At 51.5% G+C, this 19730-nt stretch overlaps 2 protein-coding genes across 2 annotated transcripts in view; one reads left to right on the top strand and one right to left on the bottom strand.

Annotated features, from left to right (window-relative positions):
* Cmtr1 (cap methyltransferase 1) overlaps positions 1-2576 on the top strand; it is a 41309-nt gene extending 38733 nt beyond the window's left edge. Inside the window, exons 22-24 of the mRNA XM_034524140.2 lie at positions 164-276; positions 676-784; positions 1332-2576. Of these exons, the coding sequence (XP_034380031.1) occupies positions 164-276; positions 676-784; positions 1332-1473 (364 nt within the window). The 3' untranslated portion in view covers positions 1474-2576. The remainder of the gene's footprint in view (positions 1-163; positions 277-675; positions 785-1331) is intronic.
* A 1008-nt stretch (positions 2577-3584) lies between these two features.
* Positions 3585-18189, bottom strand: Ccdc167 (coiled-coil domain containing 167). Its single transcript, XM_034524143.2, has 4 exons — positions 18049-18189; positions 5063-5157; positions 4830-4882; positions 3585-3893 (listed from the first exon to the last, which is right to left on the bottom strand). The coding sequence occupies exons 1-4, from the start codon at positions 18088-18090 to the stop codon at positions 3790-3792; spliced, it is 294 nt and encodes a 97-aa protein (XP_034380034.1). The 5' UTR covers positions 18091-18189; the 3' UTR covers positions 3585-3789.
* Positions 18190-19730: the final 1541 nt, after the last annotated feature.

Raw genomic sequence — 19730 nt, 5'->3', positions numbered from 1 at the left:
TCAGAGCAGCATGCTTAAGGATTTGTGTTTTGGCTTCTTCTGACAAGCCAGGACAGATAGTGGAGTTAGTGTCTCTGTGAGTTACTGGAGACTAACATCAGCATGCCCAACTCTGTCCCTTGTGCATGCGTCTGCTGGATGCTCATCCGATTGGGGAGCTCAGGTTAGAGATGAAGCTCATCAAAGGCTCTGGTGGCACTCCGAAGCTCAGCTACACGGGGCGGGACGACCGACACTTTGTGCCCACGGGCATCCACATCGTCAGGACTGTGAGAGGTAGGCACTGAGTGACTGACTCAGACCTCTCTGTTGAGGTGGACAGCAGTCAGCTGGCAATTTCTGAGGTACCTGTTGGAAACACCCCCAAACTGGGCCTGTTCTGGCCCTTGGCTGGGGGCAGGGAGAGATGAAATGGTAACTGCCCATATGGTATTCTCAGCAGGCAAGCATGGCCTCTCCACTATGTCCCCCTATAGGCTGGAGATGTTACCCTCATAGTGGTGAGGACCAGAATAGGCCTTAGGGAAGTTATAAAATGCCATCCTCTTGACCCATTTGAGTTGGGCCATTGAAAGCTGGGGGAAATAGCAGGGGAAAGGAAGAATGGGCATCCTTGGCCAGACCCAGACCCGTCCCATGGGTACTGTCCTGAGTGCTTGCCCTCTTCTCCCTCAGAGCCATGGACCATGGGATTCAGCAAGAGCACCAACAGGAAGTTCTTCTACAATAAGAAAATCAAGCAGTCCTTCTTTATACTCCCTGCAGAATCCATTGCCCCCTTTCAGTAAGTAGCCCCCACATTGGCTTAAAACCCATCGCTGCCATGCAGAAAGAAGCTGCCCCAAGTATAGACCTGAGTCCAGAGCCTGGCTAGAGAGCTGACTGGCTAGGTGGTAGAGGGGAACCTGTCAGAGAGTTTGGAGGAACATGGTGCAGGAAGCTTGCTCCTTATGACTCAAGGGTCCAGGTGTTCCTCAAGACATGTTGTCAGATGCTACTGGACATGAACTTCCACAGCTCTCCAATAGGATCTCAGTTAGCCACCAGCACTTGTTTCTGTAGGCGGCTAATGCTGACCTCAGTGGAACAGGTGAGCTAGGAACACCAGTAGTCTAGCTGGATGGAGGCTGTGGCAGCAAACGTTAGTTCTTGGAGGCACGGGAGGGACTGGGGCCTACTGGGTGGAGTCCTTTACATGCTGTAGGGGCGTCTCTCAGCTCGAGTCACTGACAGAGCCCAGTGTAAATGCACCTAGCCAGGGATGTGCTAGTGGTTGTGTCTGACCGCCTACGTACAGCACTCTGATGGCTCCCTCCCCCACTCCTTTATAGTACCTGCTACTACAGCCGGCTCTTCTGGGAGTGGGGAGATGGCTTCCACATGCGTGACTCCCAGAAGTCTCAGGATCCAGACAAGCTGTCCAAGGAGGATGTCCTTTCCTTTATCCAGAGTCACAATCCTCTAGGTCCTTAGGGTTTCCACCGATGACTGTCCTGTTGCTTATGGCAGGGCCCAGTGTCTGGTTCCTTCTGCCTCTTGGAAAGGAACTAGGTCTGTTGTCCCTGGTCTTAAGGGAGATGGGCTCTTCCCCATTCCCAAGGAGCTCTATTGGGACCTTAGAGGACGCATTCCTGTGGAACTCTGCTGCCTGAGAACCGATACCACCAAGAGTCAGCCTTCCAAGCAGCTGCTCAAGGGCAGGGCAGTGCTTAGTACTTGCCAGAGTGGCAGGCTTTGGGCTCAGGCATTCCCTCTGGAATCTGTAGACTCTGTTCTGAGTTCCATTTACTGCCCCCAAGAGCCGTTGGGTCCTTGTTTTGCCCAATTTCTACTAGGCCAGCCAAATGTGGAGGCCCTCCATCATGCACTGGCCAGGAGCAGCTGTTGTACCAGTCAACGTTGTTTTGTATGGTCTTTTCCCCACCCCAATCCAAGAGTTTGTCCTGGCAGGTCGGGAAGGAGTGTGGACCCCATATCCTTCAAACATCAGAGCTGTAGGGACTGCGTGTACCTGCTCCTCAAGTTTCCACCTCTTGTGTTCTCAGCACTGAGAAGCTCCAGTGGGGAGGAGCAACCTAAAAACCTGCCCTTTTCTCTTTCTGTCTCAGCAGTAACAGAAAGTAGGGGTAACAGCAGCTCTCCCGAAGTCCAGGCCACCTGAGGCTCTTGGCAGAGTTCTGAGCTCGAGGTGGCTCTAGCTGCCCCTTCCTCCTCAGTAGGAGGTACACACCGACCTGCTTTGATTTATCTATAGTCAGTCACTCCATTGCTGTCTCTGTAAGGGGAGGAATGGCAACAGCTTTGGGTTGGGGAGGGCACCTGTGGTTGTCTCTAATGGGAAATCTCTCTCAAGAGCTGTTAGTGCAGGCTCCCTAGGGCCCCATGCCAGTGCCAGACTGGTTTCCATGGAGATAGGGCACTGAGGCACCTGTGAGGTTGGAATTGACTCCACCATGGGAGGTCCCTTCCACCAACCTTAGGCCAGCAGCAAGTGCTAGGATGCCATATTCCACCCAATTCTGGGTCTATCAGTGTGTCTTACAGAATCTTGGATCATTAAACATATTTTTATTGCTTGTGTGGCTCTGTGCGAGGCTGCTATTGTCCACAGTGCTGTGTGGTTGAGGAAGGGGAGTGTTTGTAGAATCCAAGCCTCTCCAGCTCCCAAGACTGCTGCCTGCCTGCTAGGCAGGGAGCCCAAAGGTATCAAGGTGCAGTTCCTGTTTAGAGCAGGGACTGGGGGGTGAATGAGCCCACTGCCCTAGGAGGGTGGGGAGCCGCTTTCCTTCTCTTGTGTAAGCCACACAGCTGACCCCATGGCAGTACTGTGACAGTCCAGGATCAGTCTGTGTGACTAACATTGACTAACATATTGGAGGCTTCAGACCAAATACTGTCACTAGACGAGGGACAGTAGAAAGGATTCTCTACTGACTCTGGCTAGCTTCCCTCCACAAGAGGCCGCGTTCTGTACTGAGGAGATTCTCACTGAGTCTCCATGAGCTCCTGGTGAGAATTCCTTCACCTGACCATCACACACTTTGGTGGGCTGCCTCCAGCTGGATTCTGTCTTCATGTTTCACAGCCTGTTTTTACTTGGTGGGCTCCTGAGTGTCCAGGATGGCACTGTGTGTACTTGCTGTACCCGCAGCAAGCATTCTTCCTCCCTTGGGGCCCTCTACTGTGAGTGGAGCTAGGGTAGAACCCATCAGCTGTTCCTGACTGGCCTCCTCCTCAGTCCTGCTCTACTCACTGGCTGTTGTCACCCTGTCAGTCTGGCCATTGCCATAGCTCTTGCTGGCCACTAGCACCTGCAGGCCTCCCAGGCCCTGCCTGTCTCTGGAAGAGGAGATCATTCCTCATGCCCCTGGAACCTCCACCTGAAGTCAGCTTTTCCCGTGCATGCTGCATTTTCTGAGTGGTGATCACAGGCCCAGAGTAGTCTGGAGCTGCAGATGGCACAGTGCCTGCTCTCCCAGCTGCTCCCTCCTCCCTCCTGAACTGTACACAAGAATTTTAGAACATCCCTTCATCTTTGAGACAAGAGAGCCTCCCTTGTTGACCCTCACCTAGTCAGCAGGAAGTGTTTACTCACTAGACAGCAGAGCCTGGGGCTCTTTATTGTCTCTCTACTAAGCAATAGAAGGAAGCAGTACCATGCCCTTCAGCTACAGCTGCTGGGCAACCACAGGGGAAAGACCCCCCACCTCTGTCGTGAGCTTGAAAGGCTGCTCCCTCCTTCCCTCCTTAGAGAGTGGAAGGGAACCTGCTTGGCTGAAGATGTCTGACTCACATAGTCCAGTGAGCATAGAGCAGGGCGAAGACTATGAAGATGGCCACCGACAGCAGCATGTTCTTCCGGTTCTCTTGTCGAAGTAGCTTTAGCTCCTTCTCTGGGAGGAAAAAGATGGAAACAGAACACTGGGGCCCACCTAGCTGCTTCTGCTTCCCAGAACGGACATTCTAATGAAAAGAAGTGTCTCCTTCCAGCCACTGTCGCCCTCCAAAACCCGGCCTTGGCCCTGATCTGCCCAGACCCTCAAAATCCTTTAGCTAGATTTAGACCTGAGAGCAGGCCTGAGTTGCTTAACCACTTCTCTGAGTACAGCATGGTGTGTGTGAGGCCATGCCTGAAAGCCATTGCAGACACATCCTCTCAGCTGTCTAAGGGTATCTTTGCAGTATCTTCCTTCAGGAGTCTTCAGGACAGCAGGGCCTCCTTGGGCTCACACAGTTCCTGAACTTCTGCTGCCTGAAGGTACATCTGATATTCTTCAGCTACAGTCACCACTGTGTACAGGTTCTACCTGCAAAGGCTAAACTGATGTCCTGGCCACCACCTCTACCTGTGTAATGGACTAAGAGGAGACCTGCCAGCCGGCTTTGGGCTGAGTAGAGATGGGAGGGGACACATCTGCAGGCCACAGTCCTCACCTCAGGGCAAGGGGTACTGGGCTCTACCTGACATGCTTCTAGCACCCAGAAGGTGGCAGCATCGCTCCACCCACAGAATGCCTTTCCTGCCCCAAGTAAGGACTAGCCTCTACCACTCCCAATCTAGGTTGTTCTGGTGGAGTGTGGCATGAGCTACAGAATCCAGTGTCTATGAGTGTGGGCCTTTCTTCTGGACATGGCCTAGACATCCCAAAGAATACAGACCCCTATCTATTGCTTCCTCCTTTGGACAAGAGAGAGAGAGAGAGAGAGAGAGAGAGAGAGAGAGAGAGAGAGAGAGAGAGAGAGAGAGAGAGAGAGAGAGAGAGACACGAACACACCATTTTCTTCCCGGGTACCAGGACCAGGCTGGCAACAGGAGGGAACTTTCTTACCATACTTGGAGGCTCTGTTCATGAGGGTGGTTTTCTCCTTCTCCAGAGACTTCCTGTAGGGAAGGAGTTTACAGCTCAGACCCCCCTTTCCTGTCTTAACCGGAGAGGCAGTAATTCTTGTCTGTTTGAATAAGGGGGTCAAACCTAGGATCTTAGGGCACAGGAGCTGAAGCTCAAAAGTTAGGGACCATTCTGCCCTGGGTTAGAGGGTGGTGACTGGACAGAGGTGTTACCTGTCCTCAGGACTCAGCTCGGCCCGGTAGAGCTGGGAGGTCACAGCCTCTAGGTCCTTACGACACTGAGACAGCTTTTCCTCTAGCCCATCAATCTGAAAGAGACAAAGGCACAGAGTTCCACAGCCTTGTTTGACACTGGACTTCACAGGGCCTCACCTCTAGGTCCCCACCCTGCCCGCGCACCCCATGTTTGTGCTGGGCAGGGCCCAGCTTTGCTGTTGACAGAGTACTTCAAGCTGAACTGCCAGGCTGAGTCCTGGGAAACAAGAAGTGGCTGTCGCCTGCTTCTGACCCTCTGAAGCAGGCACAGGTTGAGGGTGAAGCAGAACCCCAGGCTAGCTATGTCTCGCAAGAACAGAACAGCAGTTGTTTCCACTAGAGCCTGGCACCCTGTAGCCCTTGCCCTATGGTGCGCTCAAGGGAAAAAGCATTGCAGAGCCAGTACCAGGTCCCAAGCATTCCATGTGGGGTGGGAGGGAGGGAGTTAAATGTCAATGGTGCCTCCTTGTAGATAACAGTGCAGTCTGTGTTGTCACCAGAGACAGTTTTCTGAGAATCAATAAAAATTGGTGAAAAAAATGCAACTTGAAACCACTTCTGTTTCTCTCTGATGTGACTCTTGGGCAGAAATGTTGCTTATCACCAAGGTCAGCAAAACTCGATGGCAAAGTAGTTGAGCTTCTGAAAGCTGCCAGCCATACCTGCTCCCATGTACTGTCAGGTCAGAGATGGGATCTTAGAGAAACTACCCCAGGTGTGGGAACACAGTTTGTAAGATGCTGAGCAGGACTGTCTACTGTGTGCCATGTCACACACTTGGCTTTCTCTTGGTCTCCAGGTATCTCAAGTGGTCACCTCTCTGGCTGGGTCTTGGCTGGCTAGCACCTTGCTTTTTGGTGGCTGGATGTGTTGACGGCTCCTTGGGTCCCTATAACACTTTTTTCATCTCTGACTTCATCCACCCTAACCAAATCCCCAGGAGACAGCAAATTTCGGAAGGATAGGGTTCCCTAAATGGAATATTTTTTGACAAGTCACAGGGTCACCCTTCTGTTGGTCTCAAACCCACTCCTTATTGGAGCTACCCCTGGAAGAATCTTCCCTCTTAAGCAGGCTGCTCAGAGTCTGGCCACTAGTCTGGGGCTGCAAATCAGGAAAGTTAAGTCCCTGGGCCTCTGTCTTCTTCCCTGGCCAACAGCCATCTCAGACAATGCTGGGTCAGTTACTTTGGTGAGTCCAAAAAAAAAAAAAAAAAAAAAATCAACTCCTTTCCTGCAGCAGAGTCAGGAGAGCTCCACGAGTGGGAATAACCTGCAGAGTGTCCAGGTTACTGCATGTGCCATTTCTCTGCTGATGAATACCAGCCTCAGCCAGCAGACCCGGGCGGTCCCCAGAGAGGCCACAAGCCTTCTTTGAACTGCACTGCAGGGAGGTGAACACAGGAGAGCCAGGCATGGAGACAACAGTCTGATATAGGTACTTCTGGCCACCTTGACTGCCAGGCCCCAAGAATGCTTGAGTCTGCAGCTTCTTAGGCTACCTGCCCCCTCTGTGCCCAAAAGGCCTGGTCTGTAGTCTTCCTATGTGTGGCTGGAGTGAGTGGCACCTCAGTGTGGTCAGACTGAAGGGCTGGGGCAGGGGACAAACTGTTAGGAGTTTATAATACTGACTTCTGAAAACCTTGGGCTCACTAAAACAAGAAAACAGCTGTGTGCACACAGCTAATGCAGCTTGCTCCAGACATCCAGCCCAGGTTCAGTCTCCAAGCCACTCTTTAGGCAGGGCCTAGGGAGGGATCCGATTAAGGATTTCCAACCCTGAATGCCTCTGGGTGCCCAGGTGGCCAAACAAGTGGTCACTGTCCCAGAGTGAGGCCGGGCGCTCTTGCTGAGCAGTCTTACGGCGGAGGCTGTGGCCAAGCTGCTCTGCCATCGTGCTCTGGACAGGGCCTGAGGGGCTGGCAGTCAGGGGCCTTTATCTGAACAAGCCCAATTTATTTGCAGTTACACTGAATATCCCCACTTTCATTTGCCACTTTTTAATGAGGCTTAAATGGGTGAACACAAATCAAGGTTTTAGGGACTGAGTTCTGACCTCCCTCTATGAATATTTATGTCCTGCTGACAGCTCTGACTCCCTTCTAAATAGTAAGCGCTCTTCACAGCTGCGTGTAGGCTCGGGGTGGGGCAGTGCAGAGGGCTGCGTGCTGAGCCTGAAGGAGGCTTCTCAGCCAGCAGCAGATTCATCCTTAGAAGGAGACTAGACACCAGCAGCAGAAGGCAAAGTCAGAAACTAGTACTGGGGCAGAGAGTCCAGGAAGCAGGCTGTGGAGACAGGAAGGGAATGGTTCTAATGCTGGTTTAGAGGTGACTGGGGGGGGCACAGAGGTGGCTGCAGAACAGACTTAACCCAAAAGACAGGTCAAAAAGGCAAGAAAAGACCAGAAAAAGGACCTTACAGAAAGTCCCCAGTTGGACTGCCAGCTCTCATGCACATGGGCTCTGAACACTATGGGCTCTGGCTCTCCTCAGGTCACTCCCTCCATGCCCTCAGGCCAAAGGAAGCCAGGCCCAGCAGCTAGGATCAGAATAAAGTGACAGATCTCAGGAAGAGTCTAGAAGAGTAGGGTCAGGGCTGGGCCAGCAGTTGGACTGAAAGCTGGGAGCTTAAAAATGGGATAGCATGTGAAGTGCACTACAGGGCTCCAGCTGTAACTGGTCACTTGTCCTCAGGTGGCGGACATCTCAGAGGTGTGAGGGTGATGAGCCTGGAAGAGCGTCCACCCAGGTGTTTAGTGCCGGCTGCGCTTAGAGAATGGGCTCACTGGCTCTGAGCCGAGGAGAAGACTGAGGGCAGTGGGCTCAAGGGTGGCAGGGAAATCCTGCTGCTGTGGGCAGGCAGCAGTGGGATGGGGCCTCTTTGGCAGAACCTGGCTGGTCTTTTGTCTACAAAGGGGTGAGGGACAGCAGGGCCTCCACCCTGAGTTCTCCAGGCCCAGAACGTGGCACACTGGCAAGCTCTGTAATCTTTTGGGGAATGATGCTGGGATGGGTTCAAGTGGCAGAGACCAGGTGTGGGGGCCCCTAGGGTGAGACCAACAGAGCCCCAGGCAGAGCTCAGCCGAGGCCCAGAGAAGCAGTGGTCCTCTGAGGAAATGCAGGCAGCACGGGGACCTGTCACCCAGTAAGGCTGGAGTAGGATGAGTATCCTGGGGACTGTGGCACAAAGAGGTTCGAACAAAGAGATGGGAACTATTCCAGTGGAGAGGGAGGCCATGGAGCCACCCAGAGCACCTGCCTGGCAGAAGAATGGCCACTGGCCACTCAGGTGCTGAGACTAGCCTGGAACTAAAGGGGGCAGCATGGCCCTGGCAAATGGGTGTCTCCTGGTAGATTAAGAAACATCCAAGTGCTGTATTTACACCCAGGAACAAGGTGGTGTCAGAGGGAAGAGGAACCCGTGGCTAAGCAGGCTGGCAGTCTTCTAGGAGGAGCAGGGACCTGGGACACAAGGGTGGAGCTGGAGTCTCTGAGCACACACTTTTGGCACCAAGAAGCTTGGAGGCACCACATTAGCAGTTTGTTCTTGTAGAGACTAGCCTGGACCCAGCAGTGACTGGGCAGTAGCTAAGCCTGTCTGGAGGCAGGGGAGAAGCAGAGATAGGGTGGGAAGGGGAGGTCTCAACTCTCAAGACTAGTGGAATGGTTACTGCACATGAGGCCTGCACTGTAGTCTGGGTAAGAGGCCATTGGATATCTGCATCTGAGGAGGACTCAAGCCAGCTGAAGGGCAGGAGAACCTCAGGAAGTGGATGTCAGGGCCTCCCCAGGGTTTCCCTCCCCAGCCCACAGCTCTGAGCACCGCTGTCTGCTCCAGGTGAGGGCAATAGAGCCCAGCCCCAGGCCAAACTAACAGCCCCTCCCTGACAGGAATACAGCCTTACTCCCAGAGCTTTAGGCAAGTCTCCCTGGGGTCCTATGCACTGTAAAACCACTGTGTTAAGAGAAACTGTAAAATTCCTCTGAAATCCCCAGGAGGCATCTTTTCAGAGGATGGAGCCTACAGGAATCAAAGCCCCAAATAGGCTCCTCAGAGGCAGGAACTCGTGCCACTTGCACAGACAGCTGCCCCTGCACAGGTCAGGTCAGGCCCCACAGGGTGCCAGCTCTAGGGCTGTCCAAGGAGCATGGGCAGCTTTTATTCCTCTGACAAGCAAGAGTCAGCAGGAGCCGTGAGCTCTTTAGTAGGAGAGTGAAAAACTGAATACAACCCTCAACAGAGCACCTGGACAGCGGGGAGGCACTGCCTGGCCCAGCCTCAGCCACTGCAGCTACCTGCAGGCCAGACTTTACCAGGAAAGGGCAGAGGTTCCCCTGCTGCTTGGTTCAAGGCCACACCGCCCACTCTGTTTTCTAGAGTTTCCTGTCTTTCAAGAGCCTTGGCTCCTGGGAGCTTCTGGCCAGCCAGTGACAGGCGGTTGAAAAGGGCTGGGGGGAGGGGGTGGTGGTGTTTGAGGCAGTGGTCGAGGGGCATGCCCCACCCATCTGTCCAGGAGCTGGCTGGGTACTGAGGACTTAGATGGTGTCATGAGTCTGGATCAGGTCATAAGGGGCAGCACTGGGAACCAAGAGCCCACAAGGTAGATACAACACCTGGAGCACATCTGCAGCACTGCCCAGGTGCCAGGCCCTGTTCTAGACACTCCACACACAGGAGGAGGGCAGACAACCAGAGTCCCCATCTTACAGACAGGCAGACTTACAGTGAGGAAGCAGCTTATTCAGGTGTGTCCCCTGACCCCATCACCCCACAGTAGAAAGCTGTGACTCTTAGCCTAGGAGGTAACTTCCACCCCCATGCCCTCGGACAGGTAGCTGCAGACATTGTCTTACTTTGTAACCACCTTGCAGAGGGGCTGTCACTACTGTGCAGAGGGCCAACTCTCAGCAGCTTGGCAGAGGTTGCACGGCTGGAAGGGACCAGGTCCTTCGGTCTTCTCCAGCACCCACCCTTAATGAAAACATCCACAACCAGCAAGGACTGGTGACATTAGAACAGTCCCGCACAGCCCCTGAACCTGTGGAAGTCTGCTGGTCTGGCTTCAACAGATCCTCTCCTCAGAATGACCTTGTGCCTGGCTGTGCTTGGTCTCTTCTCACACAACAGATGCGCTGCCTGGAAGGGCCTGCCTGGGATCCATGTGCTGGGAAATAGAGGCGCCAGGAGCCTGGCGTCTGTCTTCATACTAAGCTGATTGTCCCTTCACACACGCTCTCCCCCACATTGCCACACTGTCAAAGTACCCTCCCAAATGCACACAACACACATCGAGTTTGGAGAAGGAAGTGTGTGGGCTAGCAGTGCCTGGTAAACCCTCTCCCTCCCCATCCCCAAAGGGCATCAAAGCTTCCTCCTCTTTTAATTCACTGCCTGGGAAGCTGGTCCAAGAAATCCACTCATTTTCACACATCAGGAGCCCTGGGATGTTTACTGTAATGGATAAAGGCGCTAGACCGCCTACCCAGATGGTCCCTGGCAGTGCCACTGGGGCTTTCCATCTGTGGCCTCCAAGCCACTCAGCCATGGCACAGGGGACAATGTACCTTATCTCTGAGGTAACCAGCTCAAACCTAAATGGCTGATCTCCATGACATTGGTTAAGTGATATTTTTCCGTGGAGGAGGTTCTCAGGACTGTCGGTAAGAAAGCAAACCACCAGAGACCCCCAAATCAATAGTTCTGGTGTAAAGTTTCTCTTCCAGGCAGAGCAGGCCAGGAAAGCGAGCCTCCCAGTATCTCATAGGTGAGTGACTAGTGACAGCCAAGGGGACCACCCATCTGAACACTAACCCCACCCCAGCTCGTGAGGATGAGGGCTGCTGTGGTCCAGGAAAGCTGCCAAGGTCAGCACAGGGAGGAGCTATACAGCTTTGGAAGTCACCCTGCAGGCCAGACCTTGCCCTAAGCATTCAGCTGCTCTAGGCCAAAATGGAATCTGGGGTTTGGTTTCTTTTCTTTCTCCCCAGATCTATTTTTCCATAAACTGGCAAAAGCTTCTCCATCGCTGAAAGGCTCAAAGCACTTTTCAAGAGCTGGCATCCGCCCCGTGCCTTATGAATTCATTAATTAAGACGCTGGCAAAGAGCCACTCCACACATGCTGACATCCAGCAGTGTTAGGTAATGAGGTTTTAGTCTCCTGACCCCCGTTAAGTGGAGCGGGGCCAGATGCAGGCTGCCGAGAGAATCACCTGCCCAATAGCGACCTGTCGCTTCCACCTGAGCAGGTGCGGCTCATTTAATGGTCAGCAGGCCCTGAACGGCCCACACGCCACTCTCCCAGCAAAGCAGCTCCTTGTTAGTGCCCGACCCCGACTCCACACCCACCTGGAATCAACACTGCCTCCTGCCACATAGGCTGATTGGGTAAGTACTTCCTTCCAGCCAAGACACTGCCTGTCGCCCTGTCGCAGGAGATTGGGGGCTTTCCCACAGATCATGCATAGCTCATCCTAGGACTCTTAGACTAACAGTGGTCACAGTTCATGCAGGCTAAACCATTTCTTTCCCAAAGCCTCCACCTGTCCTGTCTGTCCTCAGTCTGTCTGCTGAGAACCAGGGGATACTAACTGCTGCCCACGTGCTTTTATCTCTCACTGAAGATACTGTTAGCTAGCCAGTCCAGGGCTGATACCCCGCTCTTCTACTCAGCTCACCTCCACTGCAGATGTTGGGAAAAAAAAAGGCTGTTGACAGCCAGGGTCACACACAACTCAGCTTCAGGCAATGAGGTGTTCCAGATGTCATCTGGGAGACTCCTGGGAGTTTACGCTTGGCTAGTTAAGAGTCTTGATTTATGGTGGAATCATGTGATGACTGAGCTACATGGCAGCTGTCTTGTGACTGTGGACACAGTTAAGGGTATGCAGAAACACTAGCCCTGCTATTAAGTACCCGCTACTGAACAAAGCTGCGCTTCTGAACCAGGGCAGGAGCATACCCATCATTCCCGTGTGCATTAAGACACACACTCCAGACTTCTAAAACCCGAAAGACAAGAACTTTCCAAATGGACAAGATTTGTGTACTAGGGACCAAACTAGCCAAGTTATCTCCTTCAGGATGTCAGCCGGGGACATAGCTCAGCAGCAGAGCACCTTCCAAGCATGCAGAAGGCACTGGGTTCAAATACTAATGTTGCAAATGGAGGAGGCAGCTGAGACTCACACTTAGTAACTTAAGGCCAAGTGGCAGAAGGCTGAAGGCCAGTTACTATCACAGTTCAAAATGCAAGCAAGTAACCTATTGGGCCGAACTCTGCCCGTCCAACCTAACACACAGTCAGTCATTTCTGACTGAGTCTCACAGGCCTCTAAAGGAAGCAAAGTTGGAGAGTTATACAGGGGGGTGGGTGGGGGGTGGTGGTGGTGGCTACACTAGAGGTGACCACCTGGCACAGCTGGCTCATGGCCACCCTTGAGTGAAGGCCACCTGCTTGGTAACTGTTTCATTACAAGTAAGTGAGGGCTGTTTGCAGGTGCTGAGATCTCACTTGTGGGCTTTTATTGCACTCGTCAGATTAACAAACATTTTTTGATTAAATCACCACTTCACTAGCTCTGAGCGCAAGACTTTTAATAAGAGGACAATATCTACTGCTACAGAGCATCAGTGCACATTCAATACTCAAGACCCACTGGGGCAACAGAAGCCGAGGCAGAGAACAGCCAGATGCCAGGTCTCTGAGAAGGCCCAGGGTTACAGGTTTCAAAACCTTGAATATCCCAGCAAAAAGTCACCTTAGAGACAAAACCAAAGATACGTACAGTCTCATACGTTTCTATACATCTGTATATTTACCAATGTCTAAATCATCCATGCAGACATCTGTACGGGCGGTAAAGTGTGCTGGGGACGGAGCTCAGTGCTAGAGGGCTTGCCTACTGTGCTGGGCTCTTGTTAAATCACACCTGACCAGAGCCACATGTTCTCAATACAAAACAGCCTACGGTCAGTCCTGACCGAGTCCTGTATTTGCCCCGAAACATTACAAGCCAGGTTTCCATGGCCTGTGCTGCCCTTGGTTATTTTCCAGGCTCCAACAACCAGCTCATTAAATTTGATCACTCGTGGTATTTCCAGCCCAAGGTTCTGAATGCTTCCACAGTCCTCCCTAAACAATATGGTCAGGTCTGCCACCACAGGAACCCATGATCTTGGTACCAAGCTCCGCTCCAGTTTGCTCTTCTGTTGCTGTGATAAACAACATGACCAAAAGCAACTCAGGGAGGAAAGGGTTAACTTCAACTTAAGGTTTATAGTCCATCATGAAGGGAACTAGAGGCAGGAACCTGAGGCAGGCGCTGATGCAGAGGCCATGGAGGGTGCTGCTTACCGGCTTGCTCCTCATGGCTTGCTCAGTCTGCTTTCTTAGAGATCGCAGGATCAGAGTGGACTGAGCCCTCCCACCTCAAATCATTCCTCAAGAAAATGCCCCACAGATTTGCCTGTGGGCCAAGGTGATGGAGGCAATTTCTTGAAGGTCCTTCTTCTTAGATGACCCTAGTTTGTGTCAACCTGACCAAAAACTAGCCAGCACTCTACATAAGGCTGCAAAACGGGTAGATCTGCTCCCATATAAAACACTAAGAGAATACATGTAGTGTCAGACTCAAACACTTGAAAAGCTGACGGTGTAGCTCAATGGTAGATCACTTGTATAGCAGGCAGGCAGCCCTGGGCTCCAGCCCTAGCATAGGTAGATAGGTAGGTAGGTAGGTAGGTAGGTAGGTAGGTAGGTAGGTAGGTAGGTAGAGAGATAGACAGACAGACAGACAGATGATTGATCTGTGTCAGCCTGACAAAAGACAGGCATTCCTCCTCCACGTTACAGATGTGGAAATGAAAGCAGGAAGAAGGGGGCAGATTTAGACAGTTGGGGAGATGAAGGAGCAGCTGTCTGTCCTCTGCTACCTTGTGCCAGGCGCGCTCCAGGCACCTGACAGCCACGCGGGTGAGGAAAGGTGTGAGATCTGCTCCCTACTCCATGCCAGCCCCTTCTCCCCTGGGAATCAGGCTGCAGCTCAGCATGTGGCCTCTCAGCTGATGAGCCCAGCCCATTTCCCCACAGCCCTGGCAGGTATGGGGGCGTGTACCTTGCTTCATAGAAAGTGGGTAGTCTGGGCCCAGAGTCCTTAATGCAGTGGCCACTTCCTCTATTTTCTCCTTGACAAAGAACGTACCAGTGGGGTGGTCCTCATCTTGCTAAGATGGCAGAACCCCGACAAGCGAAGGGCTGTGGACCGAACATATGCCGCCTCCTCTTCTTATGAAGAAGGGGGTTTGGTCTTTAAGATCTTTCTCAAGGTTGTTGTCTACGCTGACCTTATATTCATGAGCTTCCTACATCAGCCTTCTAAGCACACAATTAACTTTAATGTCTTACCAGAGCTGCTACACTCACAAGAGTGTCCACGGCTGCTTCTGTATTAAGACAGACTGATCATGTGGTCACTCTATTTTTTTGTCTGTGTATTTGAGTCAGAATCACATGTAGCACGGGCTGGGCTATGAAGGTCTTGAACTCCTGCTCTTCCTCTGTTCCCCGAGTGCTGGGATTACAGGCTAGCCACATATGTCACCATAACTAGCCACAATAGTTCATTTCCCCCCAAGATTTACTTATAGTTTCCGAATGTTTCACTTATATGTTTGTGTACCGCATACATGTCAGGTGTCCAGAGAGGCCAAAAAAAGACATCAGATCCCCTTGAACTGGAGGGCGAGAGATTGTAAGCTGCCATGTGGATGGTGGGAACCAACCCTGGTCCACTGCAAGAACAGCCAGTGCTCTTAACCACTGAACCATCTCTCTGACCCCCAGTACTTTATATTATATGTTAAAGAATATGTTATATTCTTTAACATTGAGCAAACATTAATTAGCAAATAATGAAGTGGGCTGGGCTTCCATAAAGCTCTGATCAACAAATTCATCAACTAATCCATATACAGTGTTCTCTGATGTGTGTTTCTGTTAAACAGCTCTTACTCAATAAATGGACCGTTCTCATTAGCACTGAATTCACTGCCCAAAGTACCAAGCGGTGCCGAGTTGTTCTGCGCCTGAAAACGACTAATCTAACAAACCGATTGTCCCTCATAGCCCCGTCACAGTCCCGGAACACTACACAGCACGTTTGCGCCGTGCTTACGGATCCCTTGAAGTAGCAAAAGCACCAATAAAGAGCACAAAAATGCAAAAATCATGGCACTAGAAAGCCCATAAAAAGGACATTTGTCATGCCAACGACAGCTCACATAGGGCAGAGCCGCACTCACTCAGCCTCGGCTGGAGAAGTGGCTCTCAGGTGACTTCTGCGGGCTGCCACTTTCTTTTCCGAATACGCTGGCAGTGATCTGATGGCAACAGAAACACCAAGCCAGGAGGCAAATTTGTAGTCTGGGAATAAGAAAGAGAGTCGCCAAGAGGCAACCCTGGGCACAAAGCCTAAACTAGGTACTGGTTCACTTTCTACACAAGGTCTGCTGTCCTCTGCTCCAGGGCTTTTGCATTCTTGCCGCATCTGAGGTTGGGGTTTTTGTTATGGCAGCTCACTGTGCTCCAATACAGCCTATCAGGTCTATGCTCCTGCCCAGGCACCACCTTTTCACCATGCACGCACACTTTCATTTTGTTATTGTTGTTTTGGGGGGTTTTTTGTTTGTTTGTTTTTGTTTTTAGAAGGCCATTCACAATCCCAACTGTTAGCATTCTGTCTAAACCACCCCACAGTTACCTGGCAACAGCCAGGTATGCTCCGCCCCAGTTACCTGGCAACAACCTGGCCCACTATTAAAGGGGCTGCTTGCCCCCTCCTCCCTCTCATGCTCTCTCTTCACCTCCTGCTCTCTTGCTTCTCTTTTGCTCTCCCCTTTCCATCCCCCTCTCTTCATGTGTTCATGGTCTCGGTCTGTCTGTCTCTCTCTCTCTCTCTCTCTCTCTCTCTCTCTCTCTCTCTCTCTCCTTCTACTACCCTCTTAACTCCCCTCCCCATGCCCTGAATAAACTCTATTCTATACTATACCATCGTGTGGCTGGTCCCTCAGGGCGAAGGGATGCCTGGGCATAAGCCTGCTGAGACATCCCCTTCCCCATACCTCATCACACCCCCATAAAGCATAACCCCTCCTCTTTTAACTCACTCTGTAGACCAGGCTGGGCCTCAAACTCAAAAATCCACCTGCCTCTGCCTCCCAAGTGCTGGGATTAAAGGCGTGTACCACCACGGATCGGCCCCTCTTTATCTTTTTATAAACACATCACCAACTTTTTTTTTTTTTTTAACCTACCAAGCAGGCCAATACCCAGGCGGAGAGGCAGTGCTACTACAAGCATCTCAGGTTGCTAAAATTCCTTCCCAGGGAGAAACATAAGCAATGGCTACCCCTCCTCCAAAAGTCTCAGTGATGAACTAAGGTACAATTCTGACTAAGTTTGTCCTAGTGAATTTATTGGGCTTCTTTAAAGAACAGGTATGGGGCAGCCTACAGGGGTGTGGGCGCTCCTCCCCCAACAGCCCACACTTGGAAGGCCTTTCTTTACAAACAGGGATGAGGGCTTCTCCACAGCCACAGAAATGGAGCCATGCGCATTTAAATCAGAGGTGCACACAACAGGTGGTATTGAGAGAAGCTGGACACTTCCTTTGGTGAGAATCTGTGACCATCCCCAACCTTCCTAGGGTAAACAGTCAACAGGCACAGCTGGAATGATCCTTTGGCAGGCAGACAGCTGAACTTCCTTAGATGTAGGCTCTGAGGAACACTTGTGTTCGAATGGACATGCATAGCTTATCTAAAACACACACTCAAGTCCTACTGGGAAGGAACAGTGAATACCTCCAGTTCTGCAAGCTTTCAGGGTGAGTCTTTGAGAATCTTTGAATAGGTAGCCTCTGGGAGGATGCTCCCGGGGTGTCCAGTATTTTGACACTGAAGCCTGATGCTGTCATCTACAAACCTGTTGTGTCACATGCCTAAATGTACTCCAACACTTGTGGCCTAAGGGCCCAGGCTGAACGTGCCTTCTTTGTAACTGAGAGGAAATGCGTCCTGCCTTCTGGGAAGCCCACCCGGGCATCATTCTGTGCTCTGTCACCTTACCACTTTAAGCTGGCTTCCGTCTTTTCGTTTCCTTTCCCTCTTTGGGACAAGGTGTTGCTCTGTATCCCAGGCTCGATTTGAACAATCTTACAGCCTTAGATCTGAGTCCTGGGACTATAAGCATGCCCCACCATGCCCAACCCCCGAGTTCCACGCAGACCCTCAGTCCCCTCGTCTGTACAAACAGGACAGACATGCAAGGATTTGTGGAGCACACACGCGAAACTTGCATCAGATGACTTTCTTTCCATGTATGACATGATATGTTAAAGGTCTTCCCTAACATCAATTCTAGGAATCTTTGCAAATTTCCCAAGATTCTCGAAGTAATATCCAGGCTACAAGTTTGACATCCCACAGGAAAAACTTCCCGTCTCTAGAGACGTTGAAGCCACCAGCAATATACTGGATGATAGACGCGCACTCATCCTTGAGTCTGAGCTCCATGACAGTCCCCTCACCTTTGGTACCCACTTGTCCCTTTTGGCTAAAGTCTCCCCTTAGTTTCCGGGTCTCTCCTTTTGGAATACCCAAAAGGCCTGTCTCCCTGGGGCTCCCCTGACCTCCGAGTTCTCGGCTCCTGGGCTCTCTAATCACTGCCTTCCTCATCGTGACCCCTCACCTCCGGGTCATGCCCCCTCACCTCAGGAGGCTCTCCGGGCCCTCTCCCTTCACAGCCTCCCCCAAAGCCACGTCACCCTCGCTTTCCTCCCTCTGGCCCTCGACCTCGCAAGCCGCCGGGCCGATCGACGCCCCTTGCGTCGGAACACAGCGATTAACCGATTAACCACGTGACCCGAACCCGACTTCTCCCCTCACCTCCTGAGCAACGCCAAGATTCTCCCGCTTCTTTTTAGTCATATTGCTCGGTGTGGTCCCCCTCGCTGGACCAGCCCACTAAGTCCCACTGCGCACGCGCAGGTCCTTGTGCTTCTTTTTCATTGGCCGGTGTGGTGGAAGGAGGCGGGGCTACCGCAGTCGCCATCTTGTTGAGGGGCGCGTCCGCCCTGCAGCGGCCAAGTTTGTGAGGGGCGGCCTCAGGCGATAAGATGTGCAGAGAAGCAGTTTCTGGTCTACCCGTGGGTGGAGACCTCTTGACATACCTGAGAGCTTTTTCCTTTCTTTCCCTCTTTCTTTTTTAACATCTTCTTCCTTCTTGTATCCGTCAGGGCATCCCTGCACGGTTTTTTAGGCTAACCTCATTCAAATTTTGTCGCTCCTGCGAGGCTCAGCCTGCAAGCCCTGCTGCTTCAGTTCCAACTCGAACCGCTCTGCCCTTTGGGATCTAATATGGCCTTGCACTGTTAATCCTTTCCGTCTTGTGTTCTTAGGCATTAGCTTGTTTTCTGGTGAGATGAGAACAGCCTGCAGACATCACAGAAGACGTGAGGAAGGCAAGCAGCATACAGGACCAGCCTGAATATTACTGGGTCTTACCTTGGCTTCTCTTCTGTGTATTCCTTTATAGGCTTGTTTATACTTAGTATTTTAGAGTGTTTAGACCTGTGGCCTTTGAGATGTTTTGACTAGAACCCTAACACAGAACTGCGACCAAAGTTTTGCAAGTCAGACCCTTTAGCATCTGTGAAGCGCTATGGGTTTTTTTTCCCCCCTTTTCTGTAATCTATTTGATTAAAAAAAAAAAAAAAGCTAACTGAACATAATGGGACATACGTGCAGTCTCAGTTATTTAGGATAGTGAAGTGGCGCCCACAGTTTTAAAATCAGCCTGGACAACAGTGAAAACTCAACAATTAAAAGAAAATTTTTAATTAAAAAAAAATGTAGTGTGACCAAAAACCTAAAAGGTATATGTGATCTGAAAGAGTGGGGATGTGGTTCAAACAAACTGTCATAGATACCACCAGGTAACTACGTCTCATTCTTGTGCCGGATATTATCTTACAGGGCAGAGCCTCTCTGTTCTCAGGGAACAGAGCAAACCTGTCTGCACACACAGTTCTGTCCTTTCGTGTCTCTTTCTAAAGATAAATTTGCCCCGTAGGTCAAAGATGATGAGACCAGACTCCGTGAAGCTCCTTGTTTCTCACTCAGTTATCTCTGGTCCTGAGCCTGTTTCTCTGTGTGAATAATAACCCCACCGCAGTGGAGAAAAAAAAAATGTTTTCAGATCCGTGTTTTCTTCGTGATAGAGCCCTTGAGTGATGAGGACAGGAAGGGACCTGCGATACCATCTCCTTTGGCGGCCTGGCTGCGACCCGCAGAGGGAACAGGTAGTAAATTCTACCTTAACAGGACGCAGGCTGTTGAAGTTGTTTAGTGTCGTTCTCAGCTTAACACCAGCCCAGGAAAATCTTACTCGAGAACATTGCCTATCAGCTGTCAATCAACAACCCTTCCAGGATTGGTTCCATCCCAGAAAAAAAAAACAGACTCTGCTTCCCAATTATCACAGGCGCTGGCCCAGGGGAGGTGAGAAGACGATGAAGAAGAAGCACTGTGTTCTTTTAGAAGTGGCTCCTTCTGTGTTTCTCTGGCAC

Source organism: Arvicanthis niloticus, chromosome 20 (genome assembly GCF_011762505.2).
Source record: "Arvicanthis niloticus isolate mArvNil1 chromosome 20, mArvNil1.pat.X, whole genome shotgun sequence".
In the NCBI taxonomy this organism is placed as follows: Eukaryota; Metazoa; Chordata; class Mammalia; order Rodentia; family Muridae; genus Arvicanthis; species Arvicanthis niloticus.
Note: the sequence above shows the minus strand (reverse complement) of the source record. Positions and strands in the feature narration are given on the sequence as shown.

Bases quoted from the DNA above. Each gene is read 5' to 3' on its own strand.
- Ccdc167 (XM_034524143.2), bottom strand. From the start codon at position 18,090: ATGACTAAAAAGAAGCGGGAGAATCTTGGCGTTGCTCAGGAG. The intron at 5,158-18,048 runs GTGAGGGGAGAA...TGTCTCTTTCAG, and splicing joins ATCTTGGCGTTGCTCAGGAG to ATTGATGGGCTAGAGGAAAA. The intron at 4,883-5,062 runs GTAACACCTCTG...CCTTCCCTACAG, and splicing joins GAGCTGAGTCCTGAGGACAG to GAAGTCTCTGGAGAAGGAGA.